The sequence below is a fragment of the Nycticebus coucang genome, chromosome 4 (genome assembly GCF_027406575.1).
Source record: "Nycticebus coucang isolate mNycCou1 chromosome 4, mNycCou1.pri, whole genome shotgun sequence".
NCBI classification, from domain to species: domain Eukaryota; kingdom Metazoa; phylum Chordata; class Mammalia; order Primates; family Lorisidae; genus Nycticebus; species Nycticebus coucang.
This window is the reverse complement of record NC_069783.1, coordinates 107868618-107888498: the sequence shown is the minus strand read 5'-3', so window position 1 is coordinate 107888498 and position 19881 is coordinate 107868618. Positions and strand designations below refer to the sequence as shown.

The 19881-nt window shown below is 47.5% G+C and overlaps 1 protein-coding gene across 3 annotated transcripts in view; it reads right to left on the bottom strand.

Moving 5' to 3' along the window:
• The window catches only part of TMEM132D (transmembrane protein 132D), a 742271-nt gene that overhangs the window by 5054 nt on the left and 717336 nt on the right, over positions 1–19881 (bottom strand). For all 3 annotated transcript variants that reach the window (XM_053589948.1, XM_053589947.1, XM_053589949.1), the window contains 3 exons: positions 7687–7892; positions 4867–5140; positions 1510–1701 (listed from right to left, as the gene is read on the bottom strand). In XM_053589948.1, coding sequence (XP_053445923.1) covers positions 1510–1701; positions 4867–5140; positions 7687–7892 — 672 coding nt within the window. The remainder of the gene's footprint in view (positions 1–1509; positions 1702–4866; positions 5141–7686; positions 7893–19881) is intronic.

Genomic DNA, 19881 nt, shown 5'->3' with positions numbered 1-19881 from the left:
CCGTCCCTCTTTCTGCTTCCCCCCCATAACCTTAATTGTCATTAATTGTCCTCATATCAAAATTGAGTCCACCACCTGATCTTATCATCCCATAAAGACAGAAAGAGGCCTCGGTTACTTTTCCTTTGCTATCTATAACTTGCATCTTGGCTGACACCCTTTCTTGAGAAAAAGGAGGTTAGCTTTGGCCAAAAATTTGTATCTGTTATTGAGATCACTCACTTTCAAGTATTTTCTAATCCCAAATCCTGCACATAAAGACCAGACCTTAAGGGCTGTGAGATCAGCTAATGCCCAATAGGCAGAGGGCAAATGAGACAGCTCTCTGTGCACTGGGCCAAGCCTTCTTTAGTGCTACTTCCACTGTGAACATTGTCCCAGCCTCAGCATAGGAGAAAGGGCTTCTGACTGACAAAGGAAGCTGCTGTATTGGACAGGGGCCTTCCCCATTCCTGTTCGAGGATGATCCCTTTTCACAGGGTGCAAAGAAGACAAATGGCTGGGTCTACCGTCTTCTGTTGCTAAGCCGCACCCTACCCTCAGTGTTCCTGCTAAGAGATAATGAGGTGAATATCCCCTAGTAGGAGGCCCATGTTTTGGGGAATGATTAGATCAGACATAAACTTGCACACCACACATAGACACGCAATAGACATACAGGCACATGTGCAATGCAAACGCACACAGCGTACAGCACCATACAGAATGCACACACAGACACACGTGCACACAAACACAATATACACAACCTAATACATAATACACACAGGACACACACCCAGATATAACACACACGTACACATACACACACATACAGACACACACAGCGCCCACTTGCATACAGACGTTGAACACTATTAGTATGCACTGGTTTCAAATAACATAACGTAAAACATAACAACACAACACAACTAAAATAAAGCCATGACTGGCTCTCTATTTCTGCCTGGGTGACGTAATCACTGGTGTGGGGTCAATGCCCTGTAACCTCTTTTCACAGCACAGACTGTCCCTGAGCTCCTGCAGGGACCCTGCAGCAGAAGGGGGCATCTCCTCTGAGCCTATACCCTGCCTCCTATCACCTCCCACGGCTGGGGAGGTCCAGCCACCTGTGGGCCAAGACGGGGATGGAGGCGTGGACCTGAGTGTACCTGCTTGACTGTGAAGGGGAGGATGGAGGGTAGGGCCCTTTCCCCCGGGGCTTCTGTCCTGTGGAACTCATAATTTTTTAATTGTTGCAATCTCTGTTTATGCATTTATCTTGTGCATCTTTGCTTGAAGGAGCTAGGAACCGTGAGGAAGAGTGCCATCTGCATCACAGGTGTCCTTTGCAGATTGAGAAACACCTGACAGGTGATGCCACTCTTTTATAAGACTCACCTGATAGGAGACCCACCCAGTGTGTGTGACCCACCTCGTATGAGACCCACCTGATGTGTGTGACCTCCATGGTGGGAGATCCCTATGGTGTGACCCCCCCAGAGGGCCAAGCAGGCCCTGCCCACATACCTGCTTGGGCTTCTGCAGAAGTTCCTGAGCCACTGCAGTGGCAAAGATGGCTCTGTTGCTCCCTGGGCTGAGCTGCAAGGAGAGTGACAGTCCTGTCACCAGCTGGACACCAAGGTCCGTGATGGTCACCTTCTCGTCCAGCACAGTTATGGTCTTTTCAGCCAAGATGGCATCTGACAGAGGAGACAGGATCTGCAGGGCAGAACCAACATAACAAGGGAAGGCTCGGTGGTCTCTGCACTCCCTCCTACAGCACCAGGGTCGCCCGAGGCCACAGGGACATGGGCTGACAAATGAGTCAGACTGAGTGAGAACAGGCCTTTCCTACAGATGCTTCCTTCTAAAACATACATCGTGCTGAGAAAATGTCATGTGCTTGTTACGTGCCAGCATGCAGGTGCGGAGGGAGGGCCAGGTGGGCTCTGCCTTCCCTGGAGCCCCAAATAAGCTCCATTTCCCAGCAGGCACCACCCGCTCTCTGCAGGAGGAACCCGCGTTCTCATCTGAGCGCTAACTTGACAATTCTGCAGCACAGAGCTCCCTGCCGCTCCATAAGGTGTGTTTTGCTTAATATTATTTATTTTGCTGAAATGACATTTCGAACATCTTCATATCACCAAAGAATGCTGGTTTTGATATACTAGTTCCATGTTTATACATTTCTCCCTCCCACATGAAACCCACGTGCAACTGGAAGGTGGAGCTCGTGGGTCCCTGGAGCATCTCAGTCATGCCATGCGGCACCAGAAGCTTGCGCGCTGCACCTTGGGAGCAGCTGGGCTGCTTTCTGGGAATCCTTAACCTTCTGGATGAAATGAGCTTCATCCTCCACTCATCTGCTTCCCTGGTCTACTTCTCTCTTCAAGTTTTGGTGATATTTATGAAGATGTCAAGAGAACTGTTTTCCCGGGGCACCAGGAATCCCAGGTGTATATTTCTGTCCAAATACCATCTTCTGTTTCTGGGTCTGATTATGATCACTCACATGGCAGTGAGCTTGAGGAAGCAGTGCCCAGCAGAAAGTGGACAAGTGAATTTGTAATTTAGGAGGACGCAGTGCCCAGCAGAAAGTGGACAAGTGAATTTGTAATTCAGGAGGACGCAGTGAGAATAAATTAAAGAACTAAGGCTCACAGGAACAGATGCCTTAATTCTTATTTAAGGTGTGTGGGAAGCTGGCCCGTTTCTGCCTCCCTAATACCTGATTTCTGAATACTGTGTCATTTCCTCTTTGCACATAAATTATCACTTAGGGTGAGTGGTTAACACCAGTTTCTCATTTTAGTCTGAATTTCCAGGCATTAGTGTGAGTTTAGCCTACGAATTTGTTATAGAAATTCTCATCTTTAAGCTTCTTCACATATTGTGTAAGGTGCAAGCACTTGTGTATAGGGCAGTATGTTCTGTTTGCCATATGTAATAAACAAATGGGACTTCATTAAACTAAAAAGCTTCAGTACAGCTAAGGAGACAATAACCAAAGCAAAGAGACAACCTACACAATGGGAAAGGATATTTGCATATTTTCAATCAGACAAAAGCTTGATAACTAGGATCTATAGAGAACTCAAATTAATCCACATGAAAAAAGCCAACAATCCCTTATATCAATGGGCAAGAGACATGAATAGAACTTTCTCTAAAGACGACAGACGAATGGCTAACAAACACATGAAAAAATGTTCATCATCTCTATATATTAGAGAAATGCAAATCAAAACAACCCTGAGATATCATCTAACCCCAGTGAGAATGGCCCACATCACAAAATCTCAAAACTGCAGATGCTGGCGTGGATGTGGAGAGAAGGGAACACTTTTACACTGCTGGTGGGACTGCAAACTAGTACAACCTTTCTGGAAGGAAGTATGGAGAATCCTCAAAGCACTCAAGCTAGACCTCCCATTTGATCCTGCAATCCCATTACTGGGCATTTACCCAGAAGGAAAGAAATCCTTTTATCATAAGGACACTTGTACTAGACTGTTTATTGCAGCTCAATTTACAATCGCCAAAATGTGGAAACAGCCTAAATGCCCACCAACCCAGGAATGGATTAACAAGCTGTGGTATATGTATACCATGGAATACTATTCAGCCATTAAAAAAAATGGAGACTTTACATCCTTCGTATTAACCTGGATGGACGTGGAAGATATTATTCTTAGTAAAGCATCACAAGAATGGAGAAGCATGAATCCTATGTACTCAATTTTGATATGAGGACAATTAATGACAATTATGGTTATGGGGGGGGAAACAGAAAGAGGGAAGGAGGGAGGTGGGTGGGGCCTTGGTGTGTGTCACACTTTATGGGGGCAAGACATGATTGCAAGAGGGACTTTACCTAACAATTGCAATCAGTGTAACCTGGCTTATTGTACCCTCGATGAATCCCCAACAATAAAAAAAAAAAAAATACAGTTAATGAATATGATTTTATAAAAGCCACAAGATTTCATATAAAAACACAGATTTCTAACTTTTCTGGAAAAGTTGTAACATGTGGCCACACTGGGCCTGCATTTCCTTTGGGCAGAATCTGGATACAAGCAGCAGACCGTCACTTCACTGCAGTCCTCACCACTCCCTATTGTCTCTCTATTGCTGTGTGAAATCAGTCATCACTTTCAGCCCACGTCTAGCCTGCTCCTCTCACTGATGTTACCTTCTTATGTTCTAGGGATCACTGAAGCTTGTGGCTTCTGGTCTAAAGCCCGAACCTATCTGTTTTCCTCCTTGAATAAAATGATCTTTAAAAAAGACCAGCCAGTTTCCCAGAATGGATTTTTCTTTCTTTCTTTTTCTTTTTTTTTTTTTTTAGAATGGATGTTTTAAATCTATGAGCCACGATAGTTACAGCTGTAAGTACTCCTCATGCACAGGTGCCTTAGACACCTCCCCGGTTGCCCAGTGAGATGATCCCCTTGCCTTGAAATGGGCAGATGTTGGATAGAGAAGAAATAGAGTCCTCCTACATTCTCAAATGGAAGGCAAATGACCAGCTCCTGCAAGCTTCCCAGAACACTATGTCGTAAGAATGTCTGCTGCATGCTGGCCTCTCCATACCCTGCTTCCTAGAAGCAGGGCCCACAAGAGCGATGGAGCCATAATACCGTTTTTTCCTTGACACATTTCTGAGATGCTCAGCGTCTCCTCAGGCCTGGGGTTGAGGTGTGGCAGAAGTGGCCACAGCATCCTGAGAGGATGGAAGCTCCTAGGCAGGGACACTCAGCAAGGACAAGTGGCTCAGCAAGAAAGTGCTGCCAACCACGCCTAAAATCTGCACAGTGACAAGCAGCTGAATTCTCACTGAGCAGAGACAGGGGATGGCCAGGCCTGGCTGGGGCTTCTTACCTGAATGGTGGTCATCCCCAGCTCCTGCCCGATCAGCACCTGTCCCCCCTGCAGTGTGGCAATCCTGGGCTCCTCCACCTGCATGAAGTCGCTGATCAGCTCCGTGATGTCCACTTGCCAGTCTGAGCCCAGCAGGTGGGCTGGGTGGGCCCCCGGGTCAGCCGCCTCCGCCACAAACTGTGTCAGGACCCGCACCATGGCATGCTGGAACTGCAGTGTGCAGCCGCGGCCCCTTCTCTCCTCGTCGTCCTCTTCCTCGCTGTCCCCCACAGGCCTGTGGAGGATGGGTCAAGTTAACAGAAGGGCACCTGTAGGGCGGCTGTGAGGGGCTGCAGAAGTGAGTGAGCTGCCAGCCCTGCCTTTGAGGAAGTGGCAGCTGACCCTGCAGAGGTGATGTCCAGACCTCTGGTTGGGCATGAGTACTGATCAGCCAGCATGGATTGGTGTGGCAAGCAGAGCTCATGACGTCCCTAAAGACCCCCCACCCCTTGGTATTTACTTTGTGAAATCGCCTTCCTTTGAGTGAGGGCTGGACCTAAACACTTCCTTCTAATGAAAAAGTTACAGCAAAAGTGATCAGAGGGTCACTTTCATGGTTAGATTTTAAAAGACTGTTTCTTCTGTCTTGTGTTTTCTGCCCTCAATTCTGCTCACTTGCTCCCTCTGATGTAGTAAGCTGTGATGCTGGGAGCTGCCCCCGGGGATGTCCATGTGGCTAGAATGTGATAGTGATCTCTGGCCAGCAGCTGGTGATGAACTGAGACCTGCCACTACCCTTGTGAGTGACCTGGACTCTTCCTGGTGTGAGTTTGGAGAGGAGACCCCAGTCACCGACACCTGGATGACAGGCTGGGAGAGACCCAGGTCAGGGGACTTAACAAAGCTACTTCCTGGGTCACAGAGAGTGTAAACTGGAACATGTTATTCTTTCAAGCTACACTAAGTTTTTGGTATAATTTTTAAATCACCAAGTTTTGGGGTAAGCCGCTAAATTATCCAGCAACAGATAACTAATATGACAGAGCTGTATATGACTAGTATATCCTGGTAAGCCAGCACCCTAAGAAGCGAGTCATGGGCCCAAGGTAAGGCAGAACCGGACAAGAAAGGCAGACCAGTCCGGGTGGTCCGGTGGAGGCAGATGCCAGCTTCTCCCTCTGTCTGATCCCTCATATGCAGTTGGCCTTTGTGTGGCCCTCCTTGGTGTCTGTCAGGACAGTGGCTCTGCTCACCTCTCTTCCCCTCTCTGCTGCTGCATCTGACCTGGACAGCTGTGACAGCATCTGAAACATGACCCTGGCAGACTCGGCCAGTTCTTTGTGAATCTTCCCACAGTTTCCTTCCCCGCGGTGTCAACAGTCCTCCTTAATTCAGCCTCTCAGCTCAACAGCAAACACCCCCATGATGAAGGAAAAGGTCATTTTTAAAGCATTAACTTTTAATGCATATTACTAAGTGAAAGAAGCTGATCTAAAATGGCTGCGCTGTGTGATTTCAGCAATATCACAATGGAAAAGGTAAACTGTGGAGATAGTAAAAAGATCAGTGGCTGCCAGGGGTTGGGGAGAAGAGGGGTGAACAGGTGGAGCGCCGAGAGCTTTTATGGTTGGGAATCTACTCTGTATGAGACTGTAATGGTGGACACAGGCCAGGAAGTTGTCCAAACACAGAATGTGCAACACCAAGAATGAACCCTAAGATAAAACTACGGGCTTTGGTGGATAAGGATGTGTCAGTGCAGCCTCATCAATTGTAAGAAGTGGACCCCCAGGCGGGGGTGCTGATAATGGGGAAGGCAGGTGGTTGTATGGGAAATCTCTGTACCTTTCACTCAATTTTGCTGTGAACCTAAAAATGCTGTACAATAAAGTGTGTGTTTTTTTTTTTTTTTTTTTTTTTAAAGAAAGGTCATTGCTGAAACCATCTTCTAGCTGTTCACAAGACCTACAGCCTTGGTCTTGAAGTATCCTCTGTTCAGGGGCTCATAAAAGCTCCTTCCAGGGGGTAGGATATAAATGTTACCACTCAGATAAGGGCCAGTTCTCCACTGCTGCTGAACGCACAGGCTGCAGGAACATTTCCTTGTCTACCTATGCAGGGACTCAGTCTTGGCGCTCTGACGATCCCCAGGGCAGGAATCCTTACGCACAGGTTCCTCCGAGAGGACAAGGTCTATGAGCAGAACTCTTGAGCTTCCACAACTCCATGGCGCTGCCCTGATGGCGGATGATGGAGACTCTCAAAACTCTATCAAACTCTATCAGAGCAGCGTATCAAACACGCAGAGGACAAGCTTCAGATCTCCTTACACCAAGGCGAAGAGCTCAGAGGTCAGAGCTCAGGGCAGGCAATGTCTGTGCGTACGTCCCTCAAGTGGACATCTGTTGTGTGCCCCTTTAGGTTCACAGCAAAAAGGGTCAACTCTCCCTTCTTCTGGAACTGAAACACTGGTGCAGGCAGCGTTGGCCTCTTCCTCTCTCTCCTCTGGCCCCAAAGTCCTGCCAGCCGCTCTGTACACTGCTTGGATGCATTGGCTAGATATGGATGGGGCACCCAACCCAAGCGAAGATAAGATGTCACTCCAGGACTTTTGCTGGGACTATTGGGAAGGAGAGTTACAGAGAAGACAGGACAGACCTCTGGAGCCCTAGGAGAAATGTCTGATGGAGGATGACACGGGGCAGCACATCAGAATGAGACACAGCAAGAGACTCGGTCCTCAAGATACATGAGAGCCTGCAAGGAGCTCCCCTGGAATTCCCTTCTCAGCCTCAACACACTCCACGTGGGTTTCTGTTAGAGTTTGAAGGACGCACCTACCTTTTGTTGGAGACAATAGGCACCCTCCAGCCCTTGATCTGATTGAGCTCAGTGTCTGAGACCTCAATCTGCAGTGGGAGCCGGGGCACCCACACCGTCATCTCCAGGGCACTGCTCAGGTGCTGGTAGGTGAAGTTGACCACCACGTTCACCTTGCCTTTCATTTCCTTTCCATTGACAAAGACGTAGTCACATCTGTCAGAAACCTGTGAAGAGGAATGAGAGACATGGGGGGCCAACAGGTGAGATAGTTCACCCTACTCCATAGCCATGGAATAGCAGGGGAGGAGCAGCGAGAAGTACGGGGCTGTTCAGGGTACACGGGTGTGTGGAGGAGCGTAGCAGATGCCATCTGACTCTCCCATGTCTCCTGGCTTCCTGTTGTTGGTTCACCACCTCCACCCCCAGGGGATGTAGCCGTGCTGCTGACAACTTTCCCTGCATCTTCTGGAGAAGACTACACTTAGGGGACTAGAGCTGTGTCCCTCAGAGTGACCTGGGAGTTATGTGCTGACCACCCTGCTTCTCTGCCCAGTGACTGACTGCTGGGGGGCACAGCCCGGTCTTGGTCCCCAGAGCTCTGCATGGGACCCAGTGGTGCCTCGCCCAAAACCGCTTTGCTTAGCTCCTCTCCTTTCCCACCTGCCCTCTTCACTCCCTCACAACAGCCTGAGAGGTCCTCAGTAAATCCTCTGCAGGTGGCTCTCCCTTTCAGGTGCGGAGGCACACTCAGCACGGCTCCTTACAGGGGCTCAGTGGGGTTCACACAAGTTGCTGACCAGCCTGTGATGGTGACACACCTCCTGCCGGCTCTTCCCCACATCCTGTCCTGCTGCTCACCCCCTCACCCTGCGTCTGGGACCACTCCCCACGTAACCCCCCTGCCCTCCTGCTCTCACATCCAAGTCGCAGCTCTGCTTTCCCCAAACCCCGGACATGTAAATCTCTTCATCCCTGGACAACCCCAATAGTAGGTGTGACTGCTGTTCCTGTACCCAGACGAGAAAACCAACAGTAAAGTTGTCTGCGGTCCCCTTGGGAATGGCAGAGCCAGGGGTCGGCCCTGGGGGTCTGGCTCCCGAGCCCAGGATCTCAGCTGCACAAGACACCTTCTCCCTGCCAACATTTACGAGAAGAACAGAGGTCAGTGAGAGGACTTTGTGGTCTTGCCTTTGTCCTCCAGCTTTCCAGGGAGGGCCACGAGTCCTTTCATCCTCTTCCTAAACAAGAACGGGGGTGAAACTCTGGGAGAACGTGGTATGCAGAATACTGGTCCCAAAGATATCCACATCCTAATCCCTGGAGCCTATGCATGTTACCTTGTTTGTCAAAAGGAACTTTGTAGATGTGACTAAATTAAGGACCTTTTCTTCCCCTTCCCCGCTTTGTTGCCAAAATAGTAATCAGCAGGTAAAACTGCACATATTCAACCAGATGTGTAGCCCCATGTGTTGACACACGCGTATAATGTGAACTAATTACCTCATGTCCACTCTCAAGTTAGTTCCCATATCCATCACCTCAAGTAGTTACTTCTCTGTGTGTGCACACTGAGAACATTTAATAGCTACTTCCTTGGTACATCTTTAGGATACAATATTATTAAATACAGTCACCGTCTCCATGTTGTCCATCCAATGCCCAGAATGCATTCACCTGCGTAACTGAAACTTAGTGGCCTTTGACCAACACCTCTTCAGTCCCCACCATTCTGCTCTCTGCTTCTATGACTTTGACTTTTGTAGTTTCCACCTATGAGTGAGATGATCTAGTATCTGTATCATCCTGGGTCTGGTCTATTTCACTCAGCACAGTATCTTCCAGGTTCCATTGTCACAAATGGTTAAGTTTTCTTGCTTTGTAAAGGCTGAATCATTTATATTTCACATTTTCTTTATCTGTTCATCTATTGATGGACACTTAGCTTGTTTCCATTGATGGACACTTAGCTTGTTTCCCTGTCTGGGCTACCATAGAGGATTAGGGATCTTGAGACGGGGGATTAACCTGGATTATTCGGGTGGTACCTAAATGTAATCCACCTGTTCTCATAGTAGGGCGGGAGGCAGAGAGTTGGCTTCAGCAGTAGGAGGCCCTGTGACCACCTACTAGAAGCTTTGAAGATGGAGGAAGGGGCCAAGATGGCTCCGGAGGCTGGAAAATAGAAGGAAACGGATCCCACTGGAGCCTCTGCAGGGAGATAAGCCTTGCCGATGCTTTGATCTCAGCCCAGTGAAACAAATTCCAGACTTTTGACCTTCAGAAGTAGGGGACAATAAATGTGTTCTTATTGCCCTGGAAAACCACCAGGTTTGTGGTACTTTGCTATTGCGGCTGTAAGAGAGAGAGAAGGATGCTCTGTGGACCTGGAATGTGCCCCAGTGGGAAGAGTGGGCTTGGTGGGAGATGGGGATCACCATTTCCGAAGCCCCTGTGCTCATCGGGGTTAGAGCAAACACGTTCCATGCATCACCTCATTCAGTGCTCAAAACAACCCCAGGAGGCCGGTCCTATTATTGTTATCCTCATCTCACAGATGAGGAACTTGAGGCCCAGAGATACTAAATCACTTTTCTCCCAAAACACGCAGCTGGAAAGTGGCAAAGACCAGGTTCAGCCCAAGTGGGTCCCCGCTGCGTCTCTCCTGCCTGAGTGTTCCTTTGCAGCCTGCCTTGTTAAAGGAAGAAAATGCCCGTTAGCATGTAAAGTGGTGTGAGGAAAAGCAAAGCAGAAATTACTAGGTTGTTCAAACATCATAAAAAGCATTTCCAGTGAAGGTGCCTTTTATATTCATGTTGAGGCAGCAGATACAAAATGCACAAGACAGGCTATTGTGCGGGCCTCGTCTCCAGGGGGTGATCTGCAACCCTGCAGAGAAATGTGGACCCAGATCCATTTACCAGTTGGAGGTGTTTGTCATCCACCATATCTGCCAATAGCAAAAGTACTTAAATCTGATTGAAAAGCTGAATGGAACAAGCTACAAGCTCCGGTGCCTTTATTATAATTTGTGGCCTGGCCATGGAGTTCCTTCCTTCAGGGGCCAGAGAGTCTGTAATCTAGGGCTTTTTCTCTTTCAAGTCTTCCATTTCTAACTCGGGCTGACTTGGCACAAGAGAGTGGAATTTTTGAAAGAAAGAAAAGGGGAAGAGGGAAAGAAGCAGAGAGGGAGGGAGGGAGAGAGAGAAAGTGAGAGGGAAAGAGAAGGAAAAAAGAAAGAAAAATACTGAAACACTGAAAATACTGATATGCCTAGTTTTCAGAGAAACAGGCTCTTTAATGAATTGAACTTGTTCAAGCTCATCCCAGGCAAGCAAGTCGTCCGAATCCCCTTCCACTGGAGGAAGCGAGTGCCTGGACGGACTAGGTATAGTTAGGAGTGTAAAACTAAGCCTTCATCTTTTTCTTTTTAACTCAGTGTTTATTCTTCCAGGTAACGGGAAGTGGGAACTAGACTTTGGTAAAAAGATAAGGCAGTTGAACAGAGAAACAGCGGGTCTTAACCGGCAGCCTGTGCAGCCTGTTCTTACTAGAGGTAAGTGGAGACTGCCTGTGCCCAGGACTTGGAACTGCAATTCCGGGCATATGGGTGCAGGGTGTGGATTTAGGGGTGTGCATATATATGCATACGTGCACACGTTTGTGCATATATAGTGTAGTTTAGGTCAAGTAATAAAGGCAAACATCTACAATTCTCCAGTTATCCCTGCATAGCCACAGTCTGCATCTTGCACATGGAGACAGTCGGTAGAACTGTTTGGTAATGATTTCTTTTTCTTCCTCAGGAGCGTAGTAGTCTCATCCTTGTAACTCACTTGCTGGTGGATAGTGACGTGACCATCTGGACCTATAAATTGTGACCAGGAGTCACAGGTGTTGTCTCCTTACAGCAAGACAATTTCCAATGCAGCTGTCCAGAGCTGGCTTCCTCTCTGGCTTGGTTCCTGGTGTTGTTTGAGGTGGTGGCTGCCCCCTGGCAGTTCTCAGTGCCCATGATAAACAGGGCCTCCCTGCAAAGCCACCATGGGCAGGGAGCGTGCCCAAGAGTTATACCTTTCTTAGGTTACTGAGATTTTAGGTTATTTGTTGCCTTATTTTCCCTGAGCTTATCTTGACTGCTATAATACTTATGGCACATATTCTAATTCCTGTATTAATGAAAAATAGAATGCATCAAATTAATGGATTTAGTAGGTTACGACTGGGTGAGTAAGATAGATGAAGACAGATAAGATAATGAGGATGCAGCTGTGAAGATTCTAACTCCTACAAATGCAAAACGAGCCAAGAAGGTAATTGAGGTCTGCACCACGGGGCAGAGGTCTCTGTAACACACAGGCTGCACACAGGTGGCTCCTGAATGCTCAAGTTATGGGATGGCCCCCTCCTAACGCGCATGACTTTCTAATGATGCAAACTGTATGCCGGTGAAGTAAAACCAGGGAGGAACCACACAGCCTTGCCGGAGATTTGGGTAAGGCTGGGAAGGATCTGAGCAGGATACAAGGACTGAAGGTTCATGAGGGAAATATTTGGGCGAATAAAGGGGCTTTACTGAGTTTATGTGCTCAGAAGTTTGGGGATAAATGCCTAGGGATTTCAAGGCTCACGAATCATGTGCTCTTGCAAATTTAATTTCTAAGAAATTTAAAAGTTTTTTCAGATAAATTTTATTGGGTACATTTGCAATATACAACGTGATGTCATGAGAGACATAAAGACAGTAAAAGGGTTCCTCTCTGAAGCAAATTGACATGCCCATCATGTCACATAGTTACCCACTCTTTTTTTTTTTTTGTGGCAAAAGCAGCTAAAATCTAGTCTGTGAATCCCATAACTACAATTGGATTACCTACAGTGCTACTGTCACACCGCAGCTCTGTAGGCTGTTCATGTTACATCTCTGCTACTTTGTATCTTTCAAGCTGCATCCCCCCATTTCTAGGCCCTGGTGGCTCCCTCCCTCCAGGACTCCAGCCTGGAAGGTGGCACTGTGACTAAGCACGGGTGCTGCAGGTTATAAGTGCTGCCTTCACAGCCCTGTTGGGTCCATGTTGCCACCAGATATGTCCCAGCCTGTGCAGAGAGCACGAAAAATATTGCTTTGGGTTCTGCAGAAGGTGCTAGAGAAATTCTCCCCACTCTGTAGCAGGCAGGGCCACAGCTATCTACACGAAGCATCTCCAGTCCCATTTCTGTGGGAAGATTTCTGGGAGGCACTTGCCCCAGCCGCGGCTCCCACTGTCTTCCCGCCTGCCAGGGGCTGGCTCCACCCAGCTCTTGCTCCAGGCCCCGGGGCCACAGGGGACTGGACAGTGATGAAGCTGAGTGCTGGGGTTCTTTCTTTCAGGGACCTGGAATCGGCACACGGAGACTTAAGCCCACTAGTATCAAGTCCTTGAATTGGGAAGAGAGAGAGAGAGAGAGAGAGGAAGAAATGAGGCTCCAGCCAGGTGGAAATGGAGTCTAGAAAGCCAGCCTGGGGGGAGGAGCAGGGCTGATGCATTCCCTGAGAGGAGGGAGTGGGCACTGAGAGCTTATGAGAGAGGAGGGAGGAAGAAAGGAAGGCAGAGGGACAAGGGGAGAGAGAGTGGGAGGGAGGGAGGGATAAAGAGGGGGTAGAGTGGAGGAGAGAGAGAGAGAGAAGGGGAAAGGCAGAAAGGCAAAGATGGAGAAAAAGAGTAAGGGAGACAGGGAGGAGACAGAGAAAGGGAGGGAGGGAGAGAGGGCTGAGAGAAGAAGGAAGGAAGGGAGAGATAGAAGAGAGAGGGGAGGCGGAGAGACAGGAGGAGAGAGAAAAAGAGAGGGAGAAGTGGGCAGAGAGAAAAGCCACCTGCCACGGTGCCTTCCGCACCTGCTTCTCACACCCAGTCCATCAGGAATCCAACTTCTCTCCCCGCTCTTAGATTTCTTTAGAGCCTCCTGTAACTACCCCACAATTTTCTCTGTTTTTGCTCCTACGAATTTGAACAGGTTTCTGTGACTTGCAATCAAACAATCCCTTATTAAGTGTCCAAGACGTATCTCTGACAGGGGTTTGCAGGCTTTGGGAGCACATCAAGGGTGTGCCAAGGTGGGAGACGTGGCCCTGGTCTGCCCAGCAGGAAGGAGTGTTTTACAGATGATTTTGTTTAGAATTATTGGCTCATGATCTAAGGAGCCACTGACCACCAGCTAGTCGGTTTTGTTATCATTGAAATACAGCCGTAGACAACATACTTGATAACGCCTGCCCAGGGGATTCCCCCAGCACCTTTCTGATCATCCGGGGTGCATAGGTATGTGGTGGGTCCACGTGGCTGGTCTATCCAGCCTGCATTTCTTTCTTTTCATAAGCACGTGCTGCCCCCTTGTGGGCAATTGCCCACCTCTGCTCTAGGATCACGTGGCTCTACTGAGGCCAAATCCTGGTCCCCAAGGGCTGGCACGACTCAAGCCTGGCCATTGCGGCCCCCCTGACCACAGTGATTAATATAAAAGTAAGCAGGTGGCCCACACCAGGGGAGCTGTAATGGGACTGTAACTGAAGGTGTTCGGACAGAGGTGTCTAATTTTTACGAGTGTTGGTAAGCTGGGTGGCTGTAACACTGGAGTTGAGAGAAGATACCACATAAAGAATCTAATTGAGATTAAAGCCCACAAAAATTGAGTGATGGTAAAACAGCACGTTGCAATGACATTACTTTAGTGCCTGGATCCAGCCATGCCTGAAGCAGGTTCTTCTAGCATTTATAGTTCTGTGGGTTCATATGTGTCCTTTTTTCCTTTTGTTTAATCAACGTTGGGTTGCATTAACTTAGGCTGCTCTTTCAAATTTTAGAATGGTAGGGCAGAAATGAACATTGGAGGCCATCTTGATCAATTGTGCCATCCATCAGATGAGGGAAATGAGGCAGAGAGGAGGTAGTTCAAAACACAGCATTTTAATAGCTGATTTTTCTTTGGTGTTTTGATACATGTGCTCATGTTAACCCAGGGAGGGAGAAGCTTCATCCTTCCCCATTTCTTCCTGCATTTGACATTCCTTCAGTTCACAAGCATCCCAAGAGATGAGAAGCTCGAGTGACAGGAAAGGTGGTCTCTGGGCACATGCTGTCCAGCCTGGTGGATGCTGGTGCACCCCGACCAGATGTCCTTTGTGGAGCTGGTGTACACACTGCCTAACTGCTATGGATGCTGGTGCTGAGTTTCCCTGGACTCTGGGGCTCTTAACTAAGCTCACCTCAGCTTCGAGGCACTTAGTGAGCTCACCTGGGCTCCAGCAATCTTGCCTGAGCTCACCTGAGCTCTGGAGCCCTTAATGAAGCACTCATTTCATCTCTGAGGCCCTCACCTAACCTCATCTGGGCTCTGAGGCTCACCTAGGTTTCAGGGACTTTACCAAAGGTCTCTTGCTCTCTGGAAACCTTATGTAAGGTTACCTGGGCTCCAGGAATCTTACCTAAGCTCACCTAAACTTTGAGAAACTGTAACCTTAGCTGGTTTGGAATTCAGTTGCAAAGACACAAGCCTAGTCCCTCAAGTGTGGATTCAAGCTCCAAACACAGCCTGGGCTGCAGAGACAAGCCGAAATGTGTTCCTGCAAGAGCCAAATGGGGCAGAGCTGCTCCTTCCAGCACCCTGGTGTACATGCTCCACAGCCCTGCTCATCACACTGCATTGTTAAACATTCCAAACTCCCTTCTAGAAACGAACTGGAGAAAGCTAATGGTCTAGGTGAGCCAGCAAGACCTGTTCATTACTTCTTGTTAAAGTGTGACTAACTGTACATGTCAAATAATTTATTAACTACCACTTTACAATGCTGACAGTTCGAAGAGATGATCTATTAAAACTCTTGAACGCCCTTCATAATCCATTTGCAGCCAGTCGCGCCATTCTATTCCAGGGATAGAGTTAATATTTCTGACTCTGGTTACATAATCCGGCACTTATATGAATTTAATGCCATTTCCTTCTTTTCTGTTTAAATGCCGTATGAATTTAAATCTTATTTAAATATCACCAACATTCATGGTAAAATTTAGGTTCTTCTAATATTTTTTTCTTTTTCCTTTTTTTTTTTTTCTTTCCCTGAGACAAAAGCTGAGCATATTCAAATCCTGTCTTTTTGTTCCTCCTCAAACTGGGCAGAGCGGACGTCAGGCAGGAATGCTTGCACCCAATCCTCAAGCTAGGGAGGAGCTTTCCATGATCAGTCTTTAACCTGTTCTGAAACAGTCACATTAATAATAGTGGTGATGATAATAATAGTGGCTGATAGTTATCATTATGTGAACATAATGATAATTATCATTCTATTGATATTTGATCCTTACAATAACCTATTACAAAGGGACTCCTGCCTCCATTTTCCAGATGAGAAAATTGAGGCTCAGTGTCCTGCGGCCAGGAGGGACCTGCTACCCCAGGCTAATTAGTTGGAAAAGAACTTTTGCCCACTGCACCAAGCTCATTTTGCGGGCAACAACCTTGCCTGTCTCTATTAATGTACAAGAGATCCCTTTAGCTGAGAGTAAGATTTAAGTCAGCGGTTCTGAACCTGTGGGTTGCGATGTAACAAAGAAAATACATCCTGCATATCAGATATTTACATTACGATTCATAATAGTAGCAAAATTACAGTTATGAAGTAGCAACGAAAATAATTTTAGGTTGGGGGTCAGCACCACATGAGGAACTGTATTAAAGGGTCGCGGCCTTAGGAAGGTTGAGAACCACCGGTGTAAGTGAACACACTGGAGGAGGAAGAGCCATGTGCGCCCTTCTGGGCAGGGTGAGAAGATACTCTCAGTGTGCAGAGGGAACAAGAGTGACTTAGCACCAAATGACCCTGTTGTGGACTGAATCATCCTCCCCTATTTCACAGGTTGGAGTCCTAACTCCAGCACCTCAGAATCTGACGTGTTTGGAGACAGGATATTTAAAGTGGTAATTAAGTTGAAATGAGGTCACTAGGGTGAGCCCTAATGTGATAGGACTGGTGTCCTGTTGAGAAGGGGAGATTAAGACCCACGAGACACCAGGGACACACGTACAGAGAGCGGGCACAGTGAGGAGGCGGCTGTCCGTGAGCCAAGGAGGGGGTGTCGGGAGAAACCAAACCTGTGGACCCTTGGCCGCCCAGCCTCCTAAACTGTGAGAAAATAAATTTCTCGTGTTTAAGCCACCAGGTCTGTGATATTTTGCTGTGGCAGCCTACGAATTACAGTGTCAGCTCTGCAGAGGAATTCAATCACCCATTCATTCCCCAGGGATTGCTGTCTAATTCCCAGAGGTGACACTGCCAGCCTGACTGGAGGGGAGGCTAGCAGGGAACTGGAGGGACAGCTGGCTCTGAGAGCAGGTGGCTGCAGACGTCAGAGATGGCTAACGCTGGCACAAGGACATCTGTCTTCCCAGCAACCTTCCTGAGTGCTCATGTGCATTGACTGGGTTGATTCTGACAGTAACCCAACAAGACAGGAATTATTACAATACCCATCGTACAGGTGAGAAAACCAAGCACAGTGGGGCCTGCTCAGGTTCATACAGCTAGGACCCAGGGGTGGATTTGGGGGTTGGATCCAGGCCGTTCCAGCTCGCAGGCCTGCCCTCTCACACCTCACATGACTGTGATGTGTCCAGGAAGCAGATGCTGAGATGAGGAAATGAGTCAGGCAGTGATATCTGGGAAGGAGAAAGGAAACAGAGCTCTTTGATCATGACAGGGGGCTGGCAGACAGAGGACACGTCTGCCAGCTCCCCTGAGTGGCCTGGAGCACAGACTGGATGCAGGGCAGGTGCCCCACCTTGGAGGAAATGGCCAGACCCTGGAACCATCATCCTAGTTAGTCATGAGCTACAGCTACCCCAGGAAGAGCATGACTCACCTTAACAACTGAGGCTCCCAGGGGGCTGGAGAGTGTCTGCTCCCAACACTTCCCGAGGCTGGGCGAGGGCCCTTCCTAAGAGACACCTGCCACAGCAGGCCTCTCATTTATCATGTGCAACAGGTATATTCCCGTGCCTGGAATCATCTATGCCAGAAGATTCCACACATAGTCTATAGTCTATAGCCTATTTTCTTCTAACGTCATAAATTTAAATTCCCAGGAAGCTCTGTTATTTTCAAATGAAAATGAAACATTTTTATACAACCCCAAATTTCCACATTAAGTCTTTTGGGGTCAGAGGAACAATGAATACATTCAGCAAATGTACTCTTTTCTTTCTTTTCAGAATTATCCACCATGTGGCCTGTGTCATAAGATCACAGTTGTCCTCTTGCACTCACTAACTAGCAGTCTGATAGGAAATAATTTTAACAACAACCAACCAACCCCAGTGGTGCTTGCCCTGTGCCAGGTGTGGTTCAGGCCAGGGTTTTCCACCCACTGCCCTATCCACATTTTGGGCTGGAAGATTGTTTGTTGAGGGAGCCTGTCACGTGCATCATGGAGTGTTTAGCCCTCCCTTCCCCCAATTATGGCACTTGAAAATCTTTCCAGATGTTGCCAAGGGTCCCCTGGGCAGCAAAATGCCTTCCTGTAGAGAAACATTCTTCTAAACACTTTTCAAAAATACATTCCCTTGTGTGGGTCTGTAGTTGTTTATCTACCGGTTTCATATTAGTACTGAGAACTGGGACTCTTGCTTTTCCATTCTCACGATACTTTACTTAGGAAGATGTTCTCTAAATCCTTCCAGGTAAATACAAAAGATGTTAATCCTCCATCTTTCTGTGTGTCTGATTAGTATTCCATGGAACACACACATCACACTTTAGTTATCCATTTGTGAGTTGATGGGAGCTTGGGTTGTTTTCCATGTCTTGGCAATTGTGAATTGAGCTGCGATGAACATTCGAGGGTAAATGTCCTTATGATAAAATGATTTTTTTTCCTTCTGGGTAGATACCTAGTAACATAATTAAATTCTGGTGAAGGGGGGAGGAGGAGAAAGGAAAAAGGATGGGGGAGGAAGAAGGGAGATTGGTGAGCTCTCACCTAGTGGGCACAACATAGCAGTTTATAGCACACACCTGGGTGAGGGGCTCAACTACAACTTGGACTTGACCTAATAAATGCAAACAATGTAACCTAATCGTATGTACCCTTATGTTAATCTGAAAGAAAAAAAAAAGCAAGACTCATAGTTTAACTGCAAGGGATCATTCATGAAATCAATTTTTTAAAACCAAATGCATTAAAACTAACCTTTAAAACATTAAAAAAATAAAAAGTGTGTTCATTTAAGCTCTGTAACAACTTCATGATGCGTATGATGATTCTGTTATATGGTTGAGGGGACGTGTGGAGGGAAGATGGGGATCATGATGTGTGTATTACCATTGCCCTCAGTGAGGAAGAAGACGAAAATCATCTGCTTTTGATGTAGACAGATAAGGAAACAAGAATGCATTTTTTTTTTTTTTCTGAGACAGAGTCTCACTTTGCCACCCTTGGTAGAGTGCTGTGGCATTGTAGCTCACAGCCATTTTAAATTCTTGGGCTCAAGTGATTATCTTACCTAAGCCTCCCAGGTAGCTGACACTATAGGAGCCTGCCATAATGCCTGGCTATTTTTATTTTTTATTTTATTTTATTTTTATTTTTATTTTTTTGGAGACAGAGTCTCACTTTGTCACCCTCGGTAGAGTGCCATAGTGTCACAGCTCACAGCAGCCTCCAGCTCTTGGGCTTAGGCGATTCTCTTACCTCAGCCTCCTGAGTAGCTGGGACTACAGGAGACCGCCACAATGCCTAGCTCTTTTTTGTTGCAGTTTGGCTGAGGCTGCCAGCCCCATATACCTGCCACTGTTGGTATATGGGGCCGGTGCCCTACTCACTGAGCCATAGGGGCCTCCCCTGGCTATTTTTAGAGACCAGATCTTGCTCTTGCTCAGGTTGGTCTCAAACTCCTGAGCTCAGGCAATCCACCCATCTTGGCCTCCCAAAGTGCTAGGATTACAGGTGTGAGCCACCATTCCTGGCTCTTAAGAATGCATTTTTAAAATTTCTGATTACTATGGGGTATATAATACTTGGCTACAGAGTTGGCTTTTGTAATATTACAGTCTGAGCTGCAGTTGTGTCCTTCACCCAGGAATTGGGTAATATGCTGGGGCAATGTACCATTAGGTGAGAATTTTCCCATCAACTGTAGTATATGTATACTATGGAATATTACTCAGTCATAAAAGGTAGAGATCTT